Source organism: Maylandia zebra, linkage group LG18, assembly GCF_041146795.1.
Source record: "Maylandia zebra isolate NMK-2024a linkage group LG18, Mzebra_GT3a, whole genome shotgun sequence".
NCBI lineage: Eukaryota > Metazoa > Chordata > Actinopteri > Cichliformes > Cichlidae > Maylandia > Maylandia zebra.
In genome coordinates, this window is record NC_135184.1 from 31,735,347 (window position 1) to 31,760,631 (window position 25,285).

A 25,285-nucleotide genomic window follows, 5' to 3' on the forward strand; every position below is an offset into this window, starting at 1 on the left:
CGTGACTGAACCAAATGAGCTGTCATGATGAGTGAGCAGTCAGATATCTAAGCATGGATAGTTAGGTGAAATACACGTTTCCAGTCTCTACATTAAGATAAACTAACAGGTTGAAGCTACATATTTGTTACATATGAGAGTAGTATCAATCATCTCAAGGTTGGGTGCATGTTACGTTTCTTCCACAGTGTGTCCTTTGTCCATCAGTGAGCCTGATTCTGCCAGAGGTTTCTTCCTTTTAAATGGGAGTTTTTCCTTTCAACTGCCGCCAGGCGCTTGCACAGAGATCTCATAGTTGTTGTTTTTTTTCTGTGTTACTGTAGGAACTTTATCTAATAATCTAAGGAGCTTGGAAAGAAAAGCGTCTGGACTTCTTTGAGTTGCTTGAAGTTGAGTTGCTTGAAGACGTTTCACCTCTCATCTGAGAAGCTTCTTCAGTTCTAACGGACCCTTAGAACTGAAGAAGCTTCTCGGATTAGAGGTGAAACGTCTTCAAGCAACTCAAAGAAGTCCAGAAGCTTTTCTTTCCTAGCTCCTTAGACTATGATGACCTGGATGACTGAGAACCTTCACAGACATATTTTTATCTATGGGTTGCATTGTTGTATTTTGTCATGTTTCTCAGGTCTTTGTCTGAATTTCTACGAACATTATTGCTAAGGATTGTCTTATTGCATTGGAGTCACACTGGGTTAAATATGTACACTTGGGTTTTAAGGGGTATTTATTATTTTCTTCTTTTTTTTGGGTTGTATGGAAGCCCCAAACGCAATTTCATTGTTCTTGACAATGACAATAAATAAATAAATACTAAATAAATACTAAATAATACTAAATATCTAATAATATGAAGCGCGTTGAGGTGACTGTTACTGTGATATGGTGCTAGAGTTTCTACACTCGACAATGGTGAAAGCGAACATAGATCACATCACTCCTAACTCAGAATTTCTTCACAGTTTCTGGTCATAGAGTATGAAGGACCAGGATTACTTAGGATGAGAAATAATTAGCACATAATTATTCATTACCAATAGAAAAGATAATACTGGTTACGCAATCTTACTTAATTCTAACATAGCTGAAATTTTCAAATTCACCATGTCCTTATAATGAAGCTTCTGGTGCTGAGTGATCACGTTTACCTTGATATTGAGCGCTCTCTGGTTATGGCTAACAATGTCAAAATGTTCAAAAGTACATTTTACTCAAGACCATTAGAGTTAAAAGAAGACTGATCCTGTATTCATTAATATTAAGTGGCAGGCGCTGTTCTGAGACATTTGTGACAGTGATTAAGTCAGAAACAGCATGAAAAGAGGAAGGTAGGTAGCTAATGTGACCTATTTATTAATTCAATCATTCATTTTCTTCAACTTATCTAATTCAGGGTTGCGGGAGGGCTGTCATTTATCTCAGCAACAGGGCAGTAGTTGGGGTACAACCTAGACAGGTCGTCAGTCTGTTGGGCTGGAGCTGAGATAGAACGCCCTAGCACATACTCAGTAAGATGCTGAGCCATTAGTTGATGTGGGCTGTCTACTTATGTAAAACATCCATCCATCCATCCATCTTCATCTGCTTTATCCAGGGCCGGGTCGCGGGGGCAGCAGCCTAAGCAAAGAGGCCCAGACCTCCCTCTCCCCAGCCACCTCCAGCTTATCCGGGGGAATACCAAGGCGTTCCCAGGCCAGCCGAGAGATATAATCTCTCCAGCGTGTACTGGGTCTGCCCCGGGGCCTCCTCCCGGTGGGACATGCCTGGAACACCTCACCCAGGAGGCGCCCAGGGGGCATCCTTGTCAGATGCCCAAACCACCTCAGCTGGCTCCTTTCGATGTGGAGCAGCAGCTGCTCTACTCTGAGCCCCTCCCGGATGGCCGAACTTCTCACCCTATCTCTAAGGGAGAGGCCAGCCACCCTTCGGAGGAAGCTCATTTCTGCCGCTTGTATCCGCGATCTCGTTCTTTCGGTCACTACCCACAGCTCGTGGCCATAGGTGAGGGTAGGGACGTAGATCGACCGGTAAATTGAGAGCTTCGCTTTTACACTCAGCTCCCTCTTCACCACGACGGACCGGTGCAGCATCCGCATTACTGCAGCTGCAGCCCCAATCCGTCTGTCGATCTCCGGCTCCCTTCTCCCATCACTCGCGAACAAGACCCCGAGATACTTGAACTCCTCCACTTGGGGCAGGAACTCATCCCCGACCCGGAGTGGGCACTCCACCCTTTTCCGGCTGAGAACCATGGCCTCAGATTTGGAGGTGCTGATCCTCATTCCCGCTGCTTCACACTCGGCTGCGAACCGTTCCAGTGCGAGCTGGAGGCCCTCATCCGATGAAGCCAACAGAACCACATCATCTGCAAAAATCAGAGATGAGATTCTGAGGCCACCAAAGCGAAAGCCCTCCGCCACTTGGCTGCGCCTAGAAATCCTGTCCATAAAAATTATGAACAGAACCGGAGACAAAGGGCAGCCCTGGCGGAGCCCATCACCCACCGGGAACGAGTCCGACTTATTGCCGGCAATGCGAACCAAGCTCTTGCAACGGTTGTATAGGGATCGAATGGCCCGTAGCAATGGGCCAGACACCCCATACTCCCGCAACACCTCCCACAGGACACCCCGAGGGACACGGTCGAATGCCTTCTCCAAGTCCACAAAACACATGTAGACTGGTTGGGCAAACTCCCATGCACCCTCAAGTATCCTGGAGAGGATAAAGAGCTGGTCCAGTGTTCCGCGACCAGGACGAAAACCGCATTGTTCCTCCTGTATCCGAGGTTCGACTAGCAGACGAACTCTCCTTTTCAGCACCCTGGCATAGACTTTCCCAGGGAGGCTGAGGAGTGTGATCCCCTGTAGTTGGAACACACCCTCCAGTCCCCCTTCTTATGGGGACCACCACCCCGGTCTGCCAGTCCACATGTAAAACAAATGCAGCTAAATGAAAGCTGCTGTGTGTAAAATGTTAGTTATGCGTAAACGGAACCATTACCAGCAACTTCAGGAAACATATATATCTGACTAATGCAGTGTTTGTCTAATTTAGCAAAGCTGTTGCTGTACCAGTGTTAGCCTCCTGGCACCAGTGATGCTGCTGCTTATTGTTACGAAAACAAGTCTGCACCGATCACATGGAAACAGTTAGCAATGGCTTTAAACACTTCTTCAAATTTTCCTAATTAGTGCTCAGACAAGCAGCGGTGACAGCTTTGTCAGTGGATAGCAGTCGCACATGCAAAACAAACTCAATCTTAATTGCCAGTTAAAAGAAAAATCTAACACTGAAAACACTGAAAATAAATGTGGAGCACATTTGTGAATAAAAAATGAAATGCAGCCCAGTTTTTTCTAATGAAAAAAGTTGATAACAACACTAAGGTGACTCAGTCAGATGGACTCTGTCCTCTCTGTCCTCTGTCCTACATTTTAGACCATAAAATGCTTCAAAAATAGAACCAAAATTGGATTTTTGCCAAATGAATGTGACGAAACAATGCTTTGTAAAAACTAAAAAAGAATATTTACAGTTATGCCGAGACACGACAATATTATGACACCTGCACATGTTTCTTGGTGATGATTTCAGAGAGCAGTGGTTCATAGGTGTAATTTCTGTAGCAGGCACCTGATGGAGCCAGTGAGCAGGGCTGAGATTCTACAACAGCAACCTTCTTAACAGCCGACACAGACTGCAACATGACTGTATGCAGTGTTACACAGCCAACCACAACACACTGGGTTTCCCGGTGGTTATCTCAATTTCTAGAATTTGCTTTGATTTAATCTCCCTGGCTCTCTCTCAAGGACGAATCCAGGACACAGCATCAGGTAAAAGATGGTTGCCACTTTGCTTTGCATACCAGAGACTCTTTGTCTCACACACACACATTGACACAGCAGGAACGACAACAATTTCTTCTTTCTTTCGGACTACATGCACATTGAAAAAATGAGGGTGTGTTCGCCTTACATAAGGGTGAAACAGTCACTGTCATCAATATTGTATATGAGAGAAAGATGCAGAGTTAAAAATAGATGGAGTCAAGATAAAGTCAGGAGAGAGAAACTCCCAGACTGGCTGGGTAATAAAAACATACAACCTGCGCAGTCTGGGCCAAATTACACAGAGTGAAGAGACTAACACACAAGGTCATTAACAGCAGCAATTTTTAATATCTAATATTTAATATTTGATCACATCGGAGCACAGCAGCAACCATACAACCAGACACCCTTTGGAGGAAGGGTGGCTGGTTGTCTCTAATATTACTGAAATACTACTGTTAAAAATATATTTTTAATCATTTAACCTGCAATCACTGATTCTATGTTGTTGTGGATACAACCCTGCCCATTTTAAGCAGTCACATAGAAGTTGTGTTTCAGGTAAACTCAAACAGACTCTTTAATAACTCCATTTTTGATCTCTACTAATTCCCAAAGGAAATAATGTACAGTTGTGGTGAAAAATGTACATACACTCACCGTGGACATGACTCTCACAGTAACTTTAAATTATTTATTAGAGCTGTTCTATTTCCAGCATTAGCGTTTTTGCCTCTCAGCAAACACAGAAATACAAGCTACAGGATACAAGTTGGATGAGAAAGATTCACTATAACTGTGGTCATTCAAAAAAAACATCAATACATCACTATGCCTTACATAGTGATGTCAGTCTCACAGTAAACCACGCGAAATACATGTCAAATGCAACACAACTGTCTTCCAAGTACTGTAATGTGTAGTGAACCACATTAAACACATCCTGCAACAAACAGCTGAATAAATTTGTGATTTCAGTCGTTTCCAGCTTTTGTTAGGAAATGTCATTGAGATTTTTGGTAACACTAAATCGTAGCAATAACAAACCATAAAGTTTTCTGCAAACACAATGGGAAATGTGCAGTTCAAATTTGAACTGTGGAATAAAAACTTAAGGAAAAATCTGTGAAAAATCATCGCAGCCCTGCAAACATCATCACTGTATTTGTAATGCTGAAGAGTCGTACAGGATGTGGGGCTGACTTAGGCACCATAAAAATCAACCCATTTAGAGAGTGCCAAGTATCATCACTTACATTTATTTAGTCATTCAAAGTCACTGGTTGTTTACTTATATCTTTATGAAAATGAATTATAGATGTATTTTCTATGAGATTTCTGGTTTAAACATTAGTCTCCAGGTCAAAACTGGACTATAAATGGACAGATCCAGGCATTCTTTCCATGTACATTAGTGAGTTCGTCAGACCCCATCTTACAAAGGAGGGAATGAACCTTAGACTTGAGATACATACAGTGTACAGTTTTCACCTAAAGAAGGTAATGTGGTGATGTATGCTGGGCTAGGTGGATGAAATCTCAAATTAGCTTTAAGAATCTTAAACCACAGGAACATCCCTCAGTTCACTTTTAGAAATAAAATACATTTTCTGTGTTCTGTGTATTTAAATACTTCACTGTCATCCACATCCACAAACAAACACAGGGACAAGCATACTAAACATCCCCAAAATGATCTAACATAAGGATGTGCAAACTTCCTGGGTCAGAAAGAAGAAAAAGGGAAAAGGGAAACTTGTTCTTACCTGTGGAGGTTACATTGTTGGTGGCATTATGAAAAAGAAAAAATGGAAAGGGAGAGAGAAAAAAATCAAGTTTACTCGCTTTAGAATTAACTCCATTGTCTTATACACAATTCTCCAACGTCAGCTCTAACAATCCCTCTGCTTTAAGACCTCTCTCGCTAAAATAAGACTCGAGTATTGAGTCATGTACCTGAAAACTTTCGCTCAGGCCAAGATCTGTGTGGAAGAGACAGACGCAATTCTAGCTACTTGACAAAACCTTTTATCTAAAGAGCATTAAACACATATTTCACCAGGAGTGTCAGGGTGGTTTAAGGTCGGGACTAAAGCGAAGCACAGGGAATTACAGTAGAAAGTAAATCTTCATAAGGAGGGTACGAGATGTAGTCTGTAGCGACAGAGTGATCAGGCTAGAATGCAGGCATTTCAAGTAAGAGGAAGGAGTACTAGAATGAGGTGCCATCAGGGTTTTTCTCAGGTTACAGGAGGCAGGCCTTACCAGGCACTGGACAGTAAACTGCAGGTTACTATGTGGCTGGTGATTGGTTAGATTTGGATGGATATGCCTGTCTGTTGTAATAACAACAGGGGAAAATCCTGTTACATGAAGGTTACTTCTAATCAGGATAATAATGCAAAAACAAAGATTGCAATCTGAAGTATGACCTGAGCAAAAATATAAATTCCTCCGTACCTACAAATTAACTATGTTTAAGATTGGTGGTCCTGAGAGGTCAAACAGACTGCAACTTAAGAAAATACCAGTAAATAGAAAAATACTACAAAAACACACAAAACACAACAGAAGCTGAATAAAACAGTGAGATTTTTTTCTAGAGTGGAACTAGAAAAAAATCTCACAAAACAAGAGCAGAGAAGTGTTACGATATGAATGTGACAGAAACCAAAACATGTGAAGGACTGCACTGAGACATGCATGAGAGAAACAGAGGAGTCTGTGTGTTTTTATCATATGATTCACATAAAAACTGCACATATGTGTTTGCTATTAGCAGTTTACTGTTAGCTTGTGAATTTTGTAACTGTTGCGTCCACGTTGTTGTCTCCCCAAAAACACTTCTGTTGTGTTTTTAAGTTGGTATTTTTGTGCCGTTTTTTTCTGTTTCACTTGTGTTTTATCCAACTTCTGTTATGTGTTTTACAGTATTTTCCTCTTTGCTGGTATTTTCTTGAGTTGATCACATCGGAGCACATTGCTGCGGTGAGGGCCACCGTTTGATCTTTTTTTAGATCCCCTAATTCTTGGCCAATGAAATATAAAGAATAAATTGAAGTCCCTTGTTACAAGATTTAATCTAACAATGAGGGACATGAAAATGGTTCAGAGACCGATACTTGACTTTAATGTGAAAATATGGTCACTCACAGGTGACACATGGGTAACTTTATGATGAAGGTCACATCCTGTGGCTCAAAGTAGTAGAGATTTGAGGATTTTTTGGTTCATTTTGGGTCAAATACTACATTGTAGAGAATTTAGAAAATAGCTGAATGGAGTAATGCATCTTTAACATATAACACGTCATATATAGTTTATAATAAACACCTGCAATAGAATTCACTACTGAAAATCACTGCGAAAATAAAACTTTAGAGGTGAAAAAATAAAAAACTGGGTTTTGTGCCTTATCGACCTAATAAATAAATGAAAGATGAATTTGTAACACATTTTCCAGTTTTCTTGTTCACAACCATAGACTGTGTATAAAAGATGGGCATAGCCTTTGCATCTGAAAAATCAAGTGCTTTCTGATACTCAGGAAGTGGTAACTCCTGGTGTCTAAAAGGAAGTACAGAAGTCTAAGGGCTCCCTCGCTCTGTGACCTCAGCTGACATTTTTCTGATGAGTCACTATTAGTTCAGATAACAAGGTTATGCTTTAGTTCCAGCCTGATTTTGACTGACACATTGCAATCCTATGACTGTGCAGTCCTGCTTAATTTCACAGTTTGGCATCAAAAAGACAAGATGGCAGCATGACAGCAGAAACACACCTCTAAAGTTTGCAAATGAACAAATGGCATCACAGTGGCTACATCCTGTCCATCTTTTATATGACGTCTATGGTCACGGCCACACCTTGCCTCTTCTACATACACTAATTTGCCTCTATGCAGATGATTAAAGTCTACAAAGTTACTGACTGAATCTGAAAGGCATTGACAAACTGGCTTTTCCATGCAGCGACCCAGGTTATGTGTGTTTTTACAGACAAAAAGGAGATAGTGGTAGGTTACATAGCAGTTGACAATCACATGAAACAGTAGACAGTGGAGCAAGCATAGACGGCAGCAGCTATCAGCAGCAGGTCAAGTATTATCAAATTGTTATGATCACAGTAACAGATACACAGAGGCAGGCAGAGGAAAATCCAATCAGACAGTTTACCCTGGCAGGTTTGTAGGGCCCGACCAGCACAGTACATTTGTGTCCCATAGTCATGCTGGCAGCATAGGATATTATTATATTTGGACACAAATGAATTTCTGTCTGCGATATTTTCCAGATTATATTTGCAGTAGTAACAAAGAGCAGATGTTTATCTGTCGTAAAGGTAAATATCTTAAAAGCTGATTAAACAGAAGCTGTTCTGGATATATCTGTCGGGCCCCGGTTATTTCGGATTCGCAGGCGACAGGATCGAGCACCAAGCAGGCAAAGAGCCATGCATACAGGGAGACAAACATCACTACTTCTTGCTATTCTAGCCTACAATCACTTTTCTTTAAATTAGCTCCATGTTATTCATAATCTTCCCTGTAGTTCACCAACCTTCCAATGGGGGGAGCTGTGGCGACGAGGACTCCTGGTGGTCTGAGTGTGCAGGGAGAGAGGGAGGGGCTGCTTGGGTGATGGGAGGAGGGGGTGTGGCTGAGCTAAGGGACACTGGTACGCATTTGGGGGGAGTGTCTGGTGATGACGATGCAGGGGTGGCTTCTTTCTTACAGGAAGCAGCTGAGGAATTAAGAGGTGTGGCTGAAGTGGTAGAGGATGCAGGACCGGCGGTTCCCGTGGAGGCCACTGCTGCTGTTCTAACAACAGGAGTGGCCTCCGAATTACTGGGGGTAGCTGTGCAGGACATTAGTGTGGCTGAGGGGATGAAAGGCTTGGCATCGACATTGAGGGCCGATCCAGCTATGGCTGCTGAAGGATATGTTTCTGCTGAAGTTAAAGGTGATGGACTGGTGGACACAGTGGGGGGAAGGTCTGAAGTGCTCTTGAAAGGGTTGAAATCAGAAGCAGCTTGTGAAGCAGGGACAGTGGTTTCTACTGGGGTTGACTTTGTGAGGGAAGCAGGAGCAAGTGAGGCTGTGTTGGTGATGGGGGTGGTTGTCTGGGAGTCGGGAGTGGAACCCGGTGGGGTCTGGAGAACTGAATCAAGGAAAGAGAAGGTCTGGGAGACAGGGCTTAGGTTGTCCCCTGTCATTAGTGCTAGGCTACCGCTGACATCCCCAGCTAAACTATTCTTGGTGACTGTACTAGCAGCTGTGCTAATATGGTTTTCAGGTTTGGCTGACATTCTCTCTTCAATGGGCTTTTGCCCATTTTTAACAGACACAGAAAAGTCATCTAAACACATAGGCTCGTAGGAGCGCGAAGACAAATCTGATACTTGGCCAACATGGGAACAGTTGGTAAAACTTGTGGGTATCTGTTCAGGGGCAGAGGGTAGAGTGGGGCTGGGGATGGAGTTTGGAGCTTTGGGGTCACTAGAGCCAATGTCAGCACCTGCAGCCCACTTAGGGGCAACTGTAGCTGGTGTGGGAGAGACAGGCTGCTGTGGAGCTCCCCACTCCTCTGGAAGTCTTGCCCGACTCTTAGTCTTTCTGCCTTTTACCCTACCCCCTCCTCCACTCTCTCTGATCTCCCACTCCCAGTTCTCCTCCTCATCTTCGTCCTCCTCCACCTCCCTTCTGCCTTTATCCTGCATCCTGCTGATGTTATTCTCCTGGCTATCCAAGAAGTCGTAGACCTCATCACGGCCCTTCCTCTTCTTCTTCCGTCGCCGCTGCTGCTGCTTGCCGGCTTCGTTCCCCGGCCCTGCTCTGTCAGGGCTGAGGGGTTCAGAGTTGGAGGATGTAGCACTGCTGTCATCCACTGAGCCGCTGGGAGAGAGGATGGGAGCTGCCGAGGGGGAGGGTTTTATAAGAGGAGGAACCAATCACATACTGTGTCAGAGAAACACCTGATAAAAAGCCATCAGATTATGGTTACTATAGCTGTACTCGTTATTTCAGGTTTAAATCTGATTTAACTGGGTGTACCAGCTATTTTGGTAAATAACTCTTGCATCTATGACAGTGAAAGTAAGTTGATGTAGTGAAGATAATAGGATTACTCTAAATTCATGTTGAAATATGAGTTTTTATGAAATAAGCTAAAGCAGACATTTTTCCCCCCTCTTACGCAGTTGGGTTAACTTATGCAAGATATGTATCTTACCTTAGAAAGGGTTTCTGTGGTTTCACAAGAGCACTCAGTGGTGCTTGATATCCTAAGTTGTGCTTTCCAGGCTGACATTTCTTAACTTCATCAAAACCCCCAGTCTGTTATGTCTACCATTGCCAGACGCTGCTATACAATCAAAATGATTTAACGACCATTGTGGTTGACGATACGTTAAAGAAGCTACACAATTTTAGGCTAAAAACAAACTCTAACCAGCAAGCTGTCTTGTTAATAGTGCTCTTTAGTGGGTGCATTACAAGAGCTTAAGCCCTCACTGTCCTTACTGTTGCACTGACTACCTGTCCTTCAACATGATTCAGGTAGTTTTTTTGTCTAAACCAAAGTAATTAGAGTAGTTTGCATCCAGAGTATTCCCTGATGTGTGCTACATGTGAGAAAGGACGTGTGTGAAAACTACACCAACATAGCTAACTAAAAATTGTTCGAAGTTCAGGTTTGATAATAGCTACAGACTCTACAAAAGAAAAATACCACATTTAGGCAGCGCTACTTCTTGGTCCTTTCAAGTTGCACTGAGGGCAGCCTACTCTTTAGGCCATCTTTGGGTACCAAAAAGGTATCACATGAGTCCCTGGATGAGGACTACCTGATGAGAGTTAACTTCAGTAGATATCTCTGCAATGCAAGTTAGAGGCATCTCTGACATTCAGTGATAGCTTTTAGTTCTTCGCATCCTGTTAATAAGTTCAATTATGCACATTAATTGAGCAAAGCTGGACTAATTTCCTACTAATGTTAAATTTGTTTATTTGTAGAGATAAGTGTCTTCTATGAGTTTATCTTACTGAACTATACTTATTCTCATTGCTTAACAAATACTGTAAATAATAAACGTCTGTTATTACTGTCACCTGGAGCCTTGACTCATCCCCCAAAAAACAAAGAACAGACATTTTTGTGGAACATAACTTATTTTAAAATTTTACTCGTTTAAATTTATTACCTGCTGAAATATTTCGGTGTGGTGTACATACACTGTAAAATAACAACCGGATGAAGACAGATTATTTTTAGTGACATCACATGATATGGTTGGACAGGAGAAACACCTAAGCTGGTACTATAGAAGATGTATTAGCAATGCATTTGGAACGCACACGTGGCTACATGCTATAATACGCAATAAATTCCCGCCTTGTGTACTAGTGGTATGCCACATGCCAACCAGGAAATGCACATAAAATCATGAAGTGAAGTTTGTTTTGCTGGGTTGGTTTCCAGTGATAGTAACCATAGTCTGACTGCTCTTAGGCTCTTTTTAGGCACAACATTTTCAACAATTTATTGCAGTAAGTTGTATGTGATGGTGCCTGCTTTTATAAATGCATTCAACCTGTATTTGCTTTACTCACCTGTTGTTTTGTCTATGGTTCTGTAAAGACTATAATAGATCACACGTGCATAAAACGTTTTATAGATGCTGTTTTACACCAGGCATTAGATATATTTGCTTGGTGTCCCAGCTGCCTGGATTTGACTGGATATACTGTAAACTAAAATTTCACTGACAACAACGTTTGAGGGAACCTTTTAGGACCAAGTTAGACTGTGATTGACATGCACATTTGTGTGCATGAAGGGTAATGTTGTTTTTAGTTGTTACTCTTTATGATAATAACTATAATGTAAAATGAGAGGAAGTCAAAACTGAAAGTTGGTCATATAGTTTGGTGTAGATTTCTGTTTTCCAAATTGCCAGTGAAGTCTGAAAGGAAGTGCCAGTCAACCAGTAAATGTGTGATGCAAGTGTCCTTTTGCACAAATATGCATAATTCTGAATATTTAAACATCATCATCACCACCATCCAGGATACAAAGTTGCTCTTAGAGGGAGGACGCACACACGCCACAGAAAAATAAGCACACTGTGAGAGCAATGCAACCTTGAAGCAACTTAAACAGACAAATATACCAAGCACAGTTAACACAGGATCTAGCATGCAAGAACAAAATTAAAAACATGCGTGTCTACTAAGTGCACATTCAAACGCACTCAAATCACATTAAGCGTTAGGAACGCACTGCGGAATCACAAAACGATCAAATGGCAGACAAAGCAAAAAATGTTCAGCCTGCACTGAAATGATCTTCTTATTTGTCTGTTCCCACTATCTTCTCTTATTTGAGGAATGAAGGCATCGCAGTTGGCTCTGGCTTTTTCCTCTGAATCCATATTTCTCAATTATTTCTGACAAGCACGTCATCAGCTCAGAGAGAACAAGAAACAGTAAGATGAACAGACAGAAACAGGCAAACTGTAAAATAGTCTATGACTGCTCATCGGCTCTTCTTCCAGTCTAAAATATTATTATTTTTTCTAGTTTTCATCATCCTAACTGCAGTCTTACATCACTACTTATTAATGGAAATCCAGAAAAAGGTGCAATCCTCTCTAAATCTGGCACCTTTGCCAGCATGGTTTAATTGATTGACTTGGCTATTTTCTCCCAACAACCTGATGCTTGCCCTGCTATAAACAACACTAAAGGAAGACAAGACCAGGGATATTATCATCTATATTTAATAGGATAACATATTTAATGGGAGTACTTCTTAATCTGGACTCTGGCAAACCGCCATGAAATACATTAAGGTTGGAGCATGGGCTGCTTTGAACACATGACCCATGCAAAAACACAGTATGAGCTGTAATTTGCCAAATTCTATTTAAGGTTTACCGCAGACAGAGCAGGAGCGCAGTGGACTGCAAGCCTTAAACACAGGATAGTAAACGCAGAAGAATAGAAGCATGTTTGGAAAATGTGTCATCAGTATCCTGCAGAAATATCCCCACACTGAGTTGTAGACACAACTTAAAAAGACACACAGAATTTGTGTTATAAATGACTATTTTCCATACTTATAAAGCACCTCAGCAATGACACTTCCATGAATGTAAATTCCTAAATTGTGCCAATGCCTAGACAGATCCAATTTAATCCCCCTGGGACTTTAAGTAACATGTTTTTGTTTTTTTGCTCTTTTATTGTTGCTTCGTTAGATACCCAGTGATGTGAGACAGGAGGAAGTGGAGGGGCATGACTCGCCATCACCCCAAATTTGGGTTTCTGTTTTCTGCCTGCCGACAGGGATGAGTTATTCATGCTCACTGAAGCTTAAAGATAATGTGGGACAATCAAAAAACAAACTTTTAAGATGTTTCTGGCAACTGTGTCGACAGGAAATTATGATTTGGCGTCAATGGAATGACATTACTGCTTTCTCACTTCGTACTTACAGTTAGTTAGAGTGTGTCTTTGCCTCTGGACACCACCACAGTGGGTTTTAAATAATTCAATCAAAATGTGACTAAAGTGTAGACTTTTATTCAAGGGTTTTACAAAAGGATTGCACTAATTGTTCAGGAATTACAGATGAATTACATTAGGAATTCTACACTACATTTTCTTTCCGTTTTTAACGCCTGGATGAAAGTCTAGATGAATATCTTATTTCTTTGCCTTGAGAAAATCTTTTCTTTTGCAGCAGACTGTTGATTTAGCCACTCTGAAAGTGTTTGCTAGCTTCTTTTATCTCTCTGACAGGTTTATTTGGATTTGTCAGTCTGACGATGGCCTTTCCTCACTTGCATCAGTATCTCATTGTACCACATATTTGCAGTTCCATAGAGTCTCTGTCATAGAGTCTCATCCCAACACTTAATGCAATATATTTTGTGAAACTCTTAAATTAAACCTGAAAGTCTGCACTTTTATCACATTTGCTTGTCCTTTACTGTTAACAACTGTTAAGAGAAATTGAGGGACAGCAGATGAGTTCTGAGTGAGGGGACAAGCAGGATTGTCAAGCAGGAAGGTTACATTTTTTCACCTTGGTTATGTAAAACCGTGTTTCCCAGCCTTTTGGAGCCACGGCGCATATTTCACTTTAGAAACATCACACGGCACACCACCAAAAAAACTGTCACAAAAAGCATTTTGAGAATTTTCCCCCGCAGACCAAGTATAGCTCGGTCTGTCCCCAATATACCTTTTTTGCTTTCTTGTGACCACTGCTCATGCCAGGGCCTTCATCTGGGTCGCTTAGAGCAGTGCTTCCCAACCACTGTGCTGCGGCACATAGGTGTGCCATGAAAAATGATCAGGTGTGCCGTGGAAGATTATCTGATTCCACCTGATGAGTACTCTAAACCAGCGGTCCCCAACCCCCGGGCCTCGGACCGGTACCGGTCCGTGACTCGTTTGGTACCGGGCCGTGAGAGTTGAGGCTCAGGGGTGAAATGTCTGGTTTTCAGCGTTATTTTGTTATCGTTTTTAGCGTTAACTCGGTTTTCCTGAGTCTTTTCACGTGTGTTATGAATAAATCTTCTTTTTTTCGGTGCCGGTGCTAGTTTTATTTTGTTGTATTTATCCGTGACACCTTAAAGGCCGGTCCGTGAAAATATTGTCGGGCATAAACTGGTCCGTGGCACAAAAAAGGTTGGAGACCGCTGCTCTAAACGACCAGCGTGACTAATGGGCAGACCAATTACATTCTGTTCCACTAGAGGGCAGTACAACTACCTGCTCTAATTAAATGGGTTGCCAACTGCCAGTAAAACAGAAATTACATAATAGTCATGCTCTGAGACCATGCAGCTTATAATAGCAATAGATAAATATTTGAAAAGATAAAGCAGTCAATCTGACCTGAGTCCTGGAGAAAATTCTGACCCAGATGAAGGCCCTAGCATGAGTAATGGTCAGAAGAAAGCATACAAGGTATACTGGGGACAAATTGAGCCCATTCTGCTATACCTGGTGCGCGGGGGAAGATCATCAAATTGCTTTTTGTGACACTTTTGGTTTGGTGGTGTTGCTTAAGAGTCCTAATCAGGTAGAACCAGATAATCTTCCAGGGCAAACCCGATCATTTCTCGCGGCACAGTGGTTTGGAAACACTGATGTAAAAGGAGAAGGACCAACTACCAATTTTCAGCCAGTAGGAGAAAGCTTCATCAATAGCCAAATAAAGCTAGCTAGCTCACAGCTTCAGATTTTTATCAGGTATTGACATAATGCACATTGTGATGTTCTCTGAACATATGTTTGTTGTCCTTACTTGAGAAGAATTTAACATAGATAAGGCTCAACAAACTGTAATTATCTGCAAAATATGTTAGCTGCTGCAACAATTGTGGTGTACAAATGCATCCATTACAGTAGCCTTTAATGGCTAACAGCTGAGCTCACCTTTGGTTTTAGAAGAGCAATTTTGAAAGTATCTAGTATATATATTCATTGGGTCACTGATGCATGAGATCTGCTGAGAGACAGGGACTTAACTCAATAGAAGCTGTTACATAACTGTTAGCTGGCTTTAAGCTAGAAGGACTATCTTTAGTACACCAACAAGCAGAATACAGAAAAGCTAATGAATAAAAATATTACTAAATGTTTAATAAGTTCTGCCTAAAATGGAAACTTGGAAAGTCAGTATAAGAGTTCAAGTGTGGGCTTTAGAGCCCTTTAGTTGTTTTTTTGCAGGCCATTTTCTTTTGACTCTTGATAGCAGGGTTTGATTTTTGGCAGAATCTAGAGTTAGATGTAGATGACAACATAATGAAGACATATAAAAGCATTTGCAGGAGAATATGCATGTTTCTATTCTAGTTTCTAAAATGTACAATTACATGAGCAGGAAAACTCTGATGCACTACTCTGGGTTTGTGTTTCTGTTACCTGGCAACAACAAATTTAGTTGACACCCAGTTGCTACTGATTATGATAAACATTAGAAATTCATAATAAAGACAACTACAAATGTCATGTGGTGTACTAAATCTACGTTAGGCTACTATTTTCTCTTCACTGCAGGAACTAATGAACACTGTGTGGAGCTACATTATTTAAAATGGTCACTGTTTCATTTGTCTGTTGATCCAGTTTGTCGATTGATGATAAGGACAGTAGCCGGGTGCACAGAGTGTAAAGCAATAAGGTCACCAGCAACAAAACAGCAGAGCTGGGAGTGTTCCAGTGACGGTGAAAACTAGAAAAGACTGCCCTCTGCTGCTGAAAGCATGGCCTGTGTGATCAGGGTGTTACTTCTCCTGTCACCACTGTTCCCTCCTGCTCTGCCTTTGCGTCTCTTCAGTAGTATTAAAGCAAGAATAGCATAACATCTCAGCTTTTATTAAATTAAATGTGATGTTCACGGACCGTGAACTCCATCCGTGATCTCCACTTGTTGCTATAGCTGTGTTAGACATGCAACCAAACCCATTTGGTCTGGGAAAGTTTATGAGTCCTTTATATATTATCGATATTGAATCAATATTAACATTTTGATTCACTGGTCCTTCACTCCCCCCTCCCCTGCTGCCCCAGAATGCAGTATTACGTGCAACCAAGCTCCAGTGTGATACCTGCAGAGTGATTCATGGAATGGATTCCCATGCCACCGGAAGAAAATGGATCGCTGCTTTTAAAGGGACTGCTCCCACTGGTGTTACTGATGGTTTTGCTTTCCACACCAAAATAGCTTGAACTTTTCTGGGTGTCCATAGCTGGACTCATTCCAGTCTGGCCAAGAGTAGTGCTCATACTGGTCTGGAAGGGTGGCATACTGGACCCCATGGTCCCTCCAATCCCAGGTTGAGAAAAGCCTGATGGAGAGAAACAGCAAGGAGCTACATCACCAACAGGAAGCTGTCTGTTTGAATGTTGTATACTTTATATGCTCATACCACATGCAGCTGGGAGAGAAGTTAAATACTGATGGTAACGTTATATCTAAACAAACCACAAGACTTGTAAAATAATGTCCTTTGACCAGAAGAGACCAAAGTGCAGAATGCTGACTGCCATGTTTGGCAAAAACCAAACCTGGCATATTAGCACAAATCCCTCATTCCAACTGTCAAGCACTGTCTTGGAAGGGTGATGATTTAGCCTTGTTTTACCTTTCAGTCACTGAGAAAGCTAAGAACGCCTCTCTATAAAAATGTTGCCTCACATTTGACTATAATTTACATGTTCAAGAGCTAAAATTAGGTAATGCAATAGGACAAGGATCCCAAGCACACTAGCAACAACACAACGGTGAAAAGGAAAAGAATTAAGGTGATGCAAATACCCAGTGGAAACCTCAACCTGACTGAAATAGTGAGGAAGGAACCTAAGAGAGCTGTGCATAAGCAAATCCCAGCAAAGCACAAAGAACTGAAGCGATGTTGTAAAGAAGAGTGTGAAAAAGATTCTCCCTCTTGGGGTGTACTTAGTTTTGTCAAATGCCTGCAAAAACTCCTATGAACACTTTCTCTGTCACATAATTAATAATTCATTAATTAATTAAGTAATTAATTCAGTGTCTAAGCGGTTTGTCTGCTCGGAGATTAGCTGCCCACATCTCTTCAATAGGTTTGTAGGCTGCTGTGTTGCACTGACAGAGAGGTAGAAACTGTTTGTAGTGTGATGACTGTGTGTGTAAAGTAGGCATGTTTCAATTATTGAAAAAAAAAGACTTCAATTCTGAACTGAACAACTGCAGAGGTTTCTCGGATGAGAGGTGAAATGATAAAGCTTTCAACCCCAAGAATATTATCCCAGCTGTTGGAGCATGGTAGTGGCAGCATCATGTTCAGGGGCTGTTTTGTACCAGTGGCACAAGTACACAGAACAGAGTGGATGTAATTGTGAATGAGGCAGACTCACATAGAAGCCAGTGGTGAAATGGATGAAATGCATCCAATTATAATTCTGCCAAACGCCTTTACAGCTTTCGATTAGTACTAAAGGTGCCCGGTGACAGTAAAACTTACTAAGGCATATTTAAACAAATATTAGATATGCTATATGCAGGATTCTGACCATGTATGTGCAATTTTAACCCCATCTTTATTTCAAAACCCCCACATTAAAGTAAATACCAGAATCTGCACCAGATTCTTGAGTCTTTTTATTTTATTTAGATTCAAAGCAAGAAGAGACAAAATACAGTGACCTGCTACTTAGTTTGCAGTTAAAGGTATTCATGGCACAGAAGGTGAAAAAGTAAAATGGACCTAGAAATGAGTCAGGCTTGCTGCTGTCCTTTGTCTTGTTCAGGCTCCACTGATCTGTCATCCCACGCATAGGACCTGACCAAGAGAAAGAGCCGGACAGACAGAGGCAAAGAAAATTGGCAAATGGAGAAAGGACAGTGGGGACCGAGAGTCAAAGAGAGAAGCAAAATGAACAGAGTGGAAAAAAGAAGAAGACGACGAGGAGCAGGGAGAAATAAAGCAGTGGGACAGAACATAAACAAACAAATGGGCAGAACAAATGTCAACCAATGCAAATAAAATCAGCATCTAACTCTACCTGCATTTTATTTTGGTGCATGGAGTAACAAAAACTGAATACAAAGATATATATGCAACAAAAAATTTACAAAAGCCTCAGACACCACACAGTAATGGTTTTTGACAGGATACTTTGAAAATGGATGTTTTTTTCCTCGCTGTTTCCTTTGTACATGATTCCTGTGCAATTGATGCATGATAATAAATTGCGTTGCATACTTACTTTATAATCCCCACACCAGAGAAGATTGGAAAATGCAAAGTTTTTGCTCAGTAAAGTGGCTGCAGGTTAACCAACAGCTTTTCTTTCAAAGGAAAAACATTCCTCTTTGCATTTTAACAAGCAACAAATCCTGAATGAGGCACAGTAACCTCAATTTATGGTATAAATATGTAACTTTGGTACATAGGTCAACTGCTGAAGTCTTCTGTTAGCTTCAAACTTTTTAACAGCTACATTTTGAATTTAATTCACATATGGTGGAGCAGGTCATCTACTAATTGGTAGACTGATGGTTTGATCCCTGGCTGCTTCAGTCAGCATGCCAAATATCCTTGGGCAAGATATTAACCACAAAGTTGCTCTCTGCTGTATCCATCGGAGTGTGAGGGTGTGTGGATGTTAGATAAAAAGCAGTTACATAAAAAAAGCACAGAAAAAAGTGCTTGTATGAATGGATGTGAAGGGGTGAATGTGATCACAATGTGATTAGTGAGAGCTCGTTTTGTCAATCACACGCCATTAGCCAATGAGCATACCCTGCATAAACCTCCTTTCTGACAATTTGAATGACCAGATTTTAGAAAATGCCGTGGATGACTGAGCCCAAAATGAATCACCAAAGTGTTTACAGAGGTTTTCTCCTGTGACTGTAGGCAGAGTGATAAAATTACTATCTACTACATGACTTTCAGTCCATTCACCCTCACCAGACAGGTAGTCAGAGCTGAAGGCAGGCTGTCCTGGTGGGTCTTGGCGTCCTCCTGATGACATCATTGATGACATCATCCCTGGACCTGAGGAAATAAAGAGCATTATCACTGTCATCCTCAGCTGAATATATAAGAATATAACGACTGTCTCTTTAGTTTTCTAGGTTTAGATTTGCAAAGCGTATCTGTATATGAAGAACCTTTGTTACAGCTTTATGTTTTTCATTACACTGAACAGGAGATATATTTATTTTTCTTTGTTTTACTTTTGCACTAGTTGTAGTTTCCCATTGTCCCTATCATACAGAGCGCTCTGCTGGGTCCTTTTAGAGCGCTCCACATGGAGAGCGAGACAGTGCACCTCAGTCAGTCTGTATGTAGCTCTGCTCTGTCAGATGTCTGCCCATCAAACGGGTGCTGCTTCGCAAATCCTGCCTCCACATGCTGTGTATGTCTTTGTCCTATCATTTGACAGTGAAGCAAGCAGACACAACACACTGCTGAAGGGACTATCACCATGGTTACGCAAGTAGAAGATGACAGCATCTGTGGTTCCCCTGGCAACACAACCTGTCAACAGACGTGTCTTAGAGGATCGATGCATGTTCCCAACAGCTGAGGCACACGCCAGGACTGAACTAACACACTCACAAGCACATATACAAGACAGAAACATCACCACTATTACAAACACATGGGACACGAAGAGCCAGACTTTCTTAGCTCCTTTGAGTACTGCAAAAGGAAAGAAGCTGAAAGGGTAATATAATCTGTTAAGTAAAATAAATGGAGGATTTGCATCCATTAATTCCCATTAGCAGCCGAAAATAAAACTAGCTTAACATAATAATTTTGTCATCTTAACAATGAAACACAAGCATTAACTAAATAATACAATATTTACTCTACCAGTGGCCATTACATCATTAACTCCAAGTCTGACTTGCACAGTTATTTTACTGACAATCACAAAACCATGTTGAACAAATAAAACCAGCTGTCACTTATAATTCTATATAAATATTACAAAATAAATCACTATATGGTTTCAACGAGATCTACTATGGTGGTGGATTCTAACATATAGTGCATATAATATATAATACAGTCAACTAATACATAACTGAGGCTTTCCATTTACAAAGGTCTGTCAAAGGGGAGAGGATGAACTGAGGGGCTGCACTAAGAACCCAGAATAAGATAAGTATTATTAGGAACATGCAAAGGTACTTGAGTGCAATCCAAAATGAAAATAGCTGAAGCTGAAAGAAGCTGAAATAAAATGAACTGTGATCTTTGCTTCTTGCACAAACAGCACCAATTCTAATATGTATCTGTCCGTGGTCCTGAAATACACATAAAAACTGGCACTGCAGCTGAAAACCAAAACTGACTGAAGCTGCACGTCACAAATGGCTGCTTTGTGCCGAAAATAAAACATCTTGTTGCTTTGTATACCTGAATGCACATGCATTGGTTTTGACTGAAAAGCTGTTTTTTGTTTTCAGATGTACTGTGGGAAAACAGGGACACATACTTTTGGCTCTGGCCCAGTAGCACTGTAATGGTGGATACTGTGAATAATTAACAAGTGTGCATTAAAGGGAAGCTTTGGTCCACTGGATGAGTGTGTCTCTGAGAGCCAGTGTTTCTTTGTGTCTGCAACCATTTTTGGAGTATAGAGCAGCACACACAGAAACACACACAGAAGCACTAACTGCAGAGTCATTCTAGACACAACGTCACAGCTTTTTTTTTCTTTTTCTGTCTGGGTTCCCTTTGAGTAGATTTCTCTTCAGCTGCCAGTCTCCCATATTTTTTTCCCCCCGATTACTATCACACTTTTACTTACTTTTGTATTTGTGTTATTACGAAGTTACTTAATGTGAATCGCTTTAAAGAGAAAGATGGACCTATTAGATGATCCACATCTCAGTGATAATTTGGAACCAAATCTGCCATGTTCACCGCTTAGAAAACGAAGCTACATTTCCAACAAAGGAACTTCCTTGAACTTTCTATGAACCTATGCTTTGTCACTGCATGAACCAGCTGATCCGAGCAGAGTTGGGAAAACTGCCCATGAGAAAAGGAGCAGGAAGCCAAGGAAACAAAAGACTTCTGTACAACTGGAAGTCCAGAAGAGCCACCTTCTGCTGGCCATTAGAAAAATTGCAGCTTTAAGGCGCTTCTGCATTGTTCATCCATCTTTTATATACAGACTATGTTAACAAGTTTAGTTGCTGTTAAGCTTTCCTCAGAATCACTGATAAAAAAAATACATACCAAATCAATGAAAGGTAACTTTATTTGTTTTTCTTTCCTTTTTCATACAGTATAAGATGCACATGCACATGTTTACATACATCGATAGAAAAAAAATTGAAGCATTTGTCACCGAGAAGCTATGAGTGTTACATAGATATAAGGTGCATGCAGCCGATAGACTTATGTGAGTAAATGATAAATATGTTTTATTGTTTTATGTCTGAAAAGTTTCACTGTTCTTCCCTCCTCTTGTATCCCTTATTTCTAAGACACAGACACACAGACACACACACACACGCACAGCAGCAGCAGCATGTGCGTGCAAGCACAGTCAGAGGCCAGACAGCCCTCTGAGGATAGCAGCCAGTATCAAGCCTCAAGGTCAAACACCTCCTTTTTTTCAAACATTATTTTTATGTCATTTCTGCATCACTGGACTGGAAGCCCTTTAAAATTTTCTACCAGCAGAAACAAGCCAAAAACATAGCAGCAGGGAACCACCACTAAAATAGCCCTCACTGCATAGTTTGAAGGAATCCAGTTTGATGGGCTTCCCACTGTGCTGTACATAGGCTTATTGCACCACAGTGTCTGGCACTTTTGCGCCTCTTATTTAAACTTTAGCTGTTATGGAGGGAAGGAAATCGCTTTAAAAGCCAGGTTAAAGTCACAGTCCAACTGATAAAAAATGCACTACTCTGGAACATATGCAAATCAGATGGCATATACCAATATAACAGACAGATGACATACATATTCATGTGAGATTGATATAACAGGTGAGGCTACCCATACGGAAAAGAAATAGTAAAAACTTATATGTGATTACTCATGAAAGTGGCCACTTTCATGAGTAAATCATATAAGGCTTACATGATTTACTCATGAAAGTGGCCACTTTCGCATTACTTTCATACATTGTTTTAGTAAGTATCCAAAACATACAAGTTTCATTATATACTTTTTCAAGGGATCTTATATCTGTTTTCACACTTATATGCTTTTCATACAAGTTTCACACAAGACAGATACAAACTTTATAAGATTTACATATATCTTTTCCATATGGGTAAGATTCAAGACTTTTATACAAAAACAATCTCTCAAAATAATTGTACTGCAGTGTAAATGAGACAGTTAGTATGATAATGACTTTAGATGACAGTCAGCAATATCACGCTTTCTGTGCTTGATTTGTAATAAAGCATTTGTTGCAGCTCAGTTGCAATGCTTTTAGATCAGCTGGATTAGGAGATCTCAATGCCAGTTCACGTCAGCTTTCTTTTGACTTTCATTTAAGCTGTCTAGGTCTGCCTAAAGGTGCAGTGCATCTGCGTACCACATTGCAACCCAAATTTCCAGTTCTTTAAAAGGATTAACATTCTTCAGGTCCTATAAAAGCACAGATGTGAACATCTCTGGAATACCACTTTAAGGTTGTTGAGAAGGAAGCCACAACTCAAACATTTCTTCTGCAATGTCATAGTGCATATAGTGCTGCCTGCTGTGCAGTGCCTCTGGGGTAGTTTGGGCTTTGTTAAGTGCACTTTTTCCCATCTTGGACCGTATCTTACAGGGGTGAAGGTAACCATCCACCAATACCGAACTGAGATGCACTTCCGGTCTATTCAAGAGTAACGATTCCAGATAATTGCATCCAGGCTGAGGGCAATCCTGCTGCTGTATTTATAGACATCTCACGGGTCAGTTTAGGAAGTTTAGTATGAAAGTAGTCCTGAACAAGAACTCGTTTAGGGCCAACTTAAAGGAAAGGCAAAAATGTAAACGTGAGGTCAGAGGTCAAATGTTTGAAGACAAACTATATACATGTGATATTTAGAATCCTTATATACGAGTACAGTATAATTTCCTAAATGTTGTCAATACAAGGAAATGGTGTGTTAGTCTTGAAAAAGCTGTTGTCTAATTTTCCTCTTGATTGTGAGTTCTCTGCTGCGTTTGTCTCTCTCACTGGTTGGTACTCCTGCCACCTCTGTGCACTGCTTTGTGTTTTACTTTATTTGTAGGTTCAAATAAACGATCATTTGATATTACTGCCAGCTTCAACACCTGAGTGTTCCCTGACCTGTGACATAAAATGAAAAGATATGATTAGTCTTGAGCAAACTCTTAATCTGACTCATTTTTCAAATTTGTTTTGAAATGCAGTCAAATGCTTTCAAAGGGGCCCGCCTATTATAGAAGGGAGCTTAGAACTAGGTGAGATGTGCAAATCACAGGGGAGTACAGCTGGGACAGTGTTTTACCCCCAAAATTGAGAGATCTTTTACCATCATCTTCCCGATGTTATCATGCTGTCTTTGGCCTGTTTCTGCTACCTGCCACTAGTTTGTGGAGCTAATATTGGCACGCATATGCTGCTAATATTCACTCCATACCAAGGACAGAAGAGGTTAGAGTCAAACTGCTGCAGCACATTCTCAGTCACAGCTGTCACTATGTCTGGAGAGACACAAGCACTTAAGTCGAGTTTAAAGTTTAAAGGGGCGGACAAGAAAGCCAAGAAGGCAATGGATAGCAGTGGGATGTAAAAGAGAGGAGAGAGAAATGGTAATGGAGGCAGTGAGCTATTAGAGGTTGTAAAGCACAAACATTTTTAAACTGAAGGATCAATTGTAATTTAATTATAAATATATTATTGTTTGTTATTGTTCAGTGTTGATGTGAATAAATATAAATAAACATGATGATGAAGATAAGCGACAGCTTGCCTGCCCAAGTTGAAAAGACAGGTTAGATTTATTGTAATGGCAGGTGTTTCCTTCTGTAAAGATGGCAAAAGCCTTCTAAAGGCACTGAGTGGTAGTGATTTTACAGGATGACATGAACTAGCATTGCATTTCCTTAAATTCATATTCTCTGGCTAGTGTTTATCTGCTGTGTGTACGTGTTTAAGTCAAATAAAGCAGCATGCCTGAGGATGTATGGTGCATGAAGGACTAAGTTTCAGGCCTCTATATTATATAAGTCACAAACCTTTAAAGAATTGCAAACAGCTTTATTTTGAAATAAGACACTGGACTTCGTTTTTGGCAAGAACTGCACAAAACAAATGTGCTAAGGACCCTTTTGACTGCATGCCCTGTGTCTTGGTCTGCTGAACCTCAAGCAAGGTAAACGGAGCGAAGGACAGAGGCTGGGAAAGAATGCCCTCAGGGGAACTTCATTAAATAACCTCTGTAATGAATTAAAAGATGAACTAGTGGTTGAGATTTGCCTGCTTCCCTAGACTCTCTTATACCTTTGTGTATTAGGATTCATGATCACATGCGGGCACATCAGGAGATGCAAAACGCCAATTCCCAGAGTTCGTTGATTCGGGCAGAAGCACTGCTGATGCGGCCGAAAGACATGAGAAGGTGAGAAGTGATTTTGCAGCTCAGACCCTCTCATCAAACCCCCGCTGAACACCACCATAGATTAGCGGCCGGTGAGTGCTTATAATGCATAAGAAGGGTCACATGGGACATCAACTCCTCTCCCATGTGGCCAAAATGTTGCACCTTTACTTTAATGATTGCCTGGTGCAAAAATGTAATGTTTCCATGGTCAGTGCCCTGGATGGTCAACACCTGACATCACTCATAAGACCAATTCTGTCACTCTCTCCCTTTCGGGTAATCACATGGAGCAGAATAGTTTCTACATGTTCAAAGCACCTCTCATTCTGGATCACCCCGGCTATGTTT

At 41.0% G+C, this 25,285-nt stretch overlaps 1 protein-coding gene across 1 annotated transcript in view; it reads right to left on the minus strand.

Annotated features, from left to right (window-relative positions):
- Window positions 1–25,285, minus strand: part of map4l (microtubule associated protein 4 like) — a 132,439-nt gene that overhangs the window by 62,682 nt on the left and 44,472 nt on the right. The window contains exons 3-6 of the mRNA XM_004565066.3: window positions 19,305–19,391; window positions 18,096–18,170; window positions 16,458–16,697; window positions 8,393–9,745 (exon numbers count right to left, since the gene is read on the minus strand). Of these exons, the coding sequence (XP_004565123.3) occupies window positions 8,393–9,745; window positions 16,458–16,697; window positions 18,096–18,170; window positions 19,305–19,391 (1,755 nt within the window). The remainder of the gene's footprint in view (window positions 1–8,392; window positions 9,746–16,457; window positions 16,698–18,095; window positions 18,171–19,304; window positions 19,392–25,285) is intronic.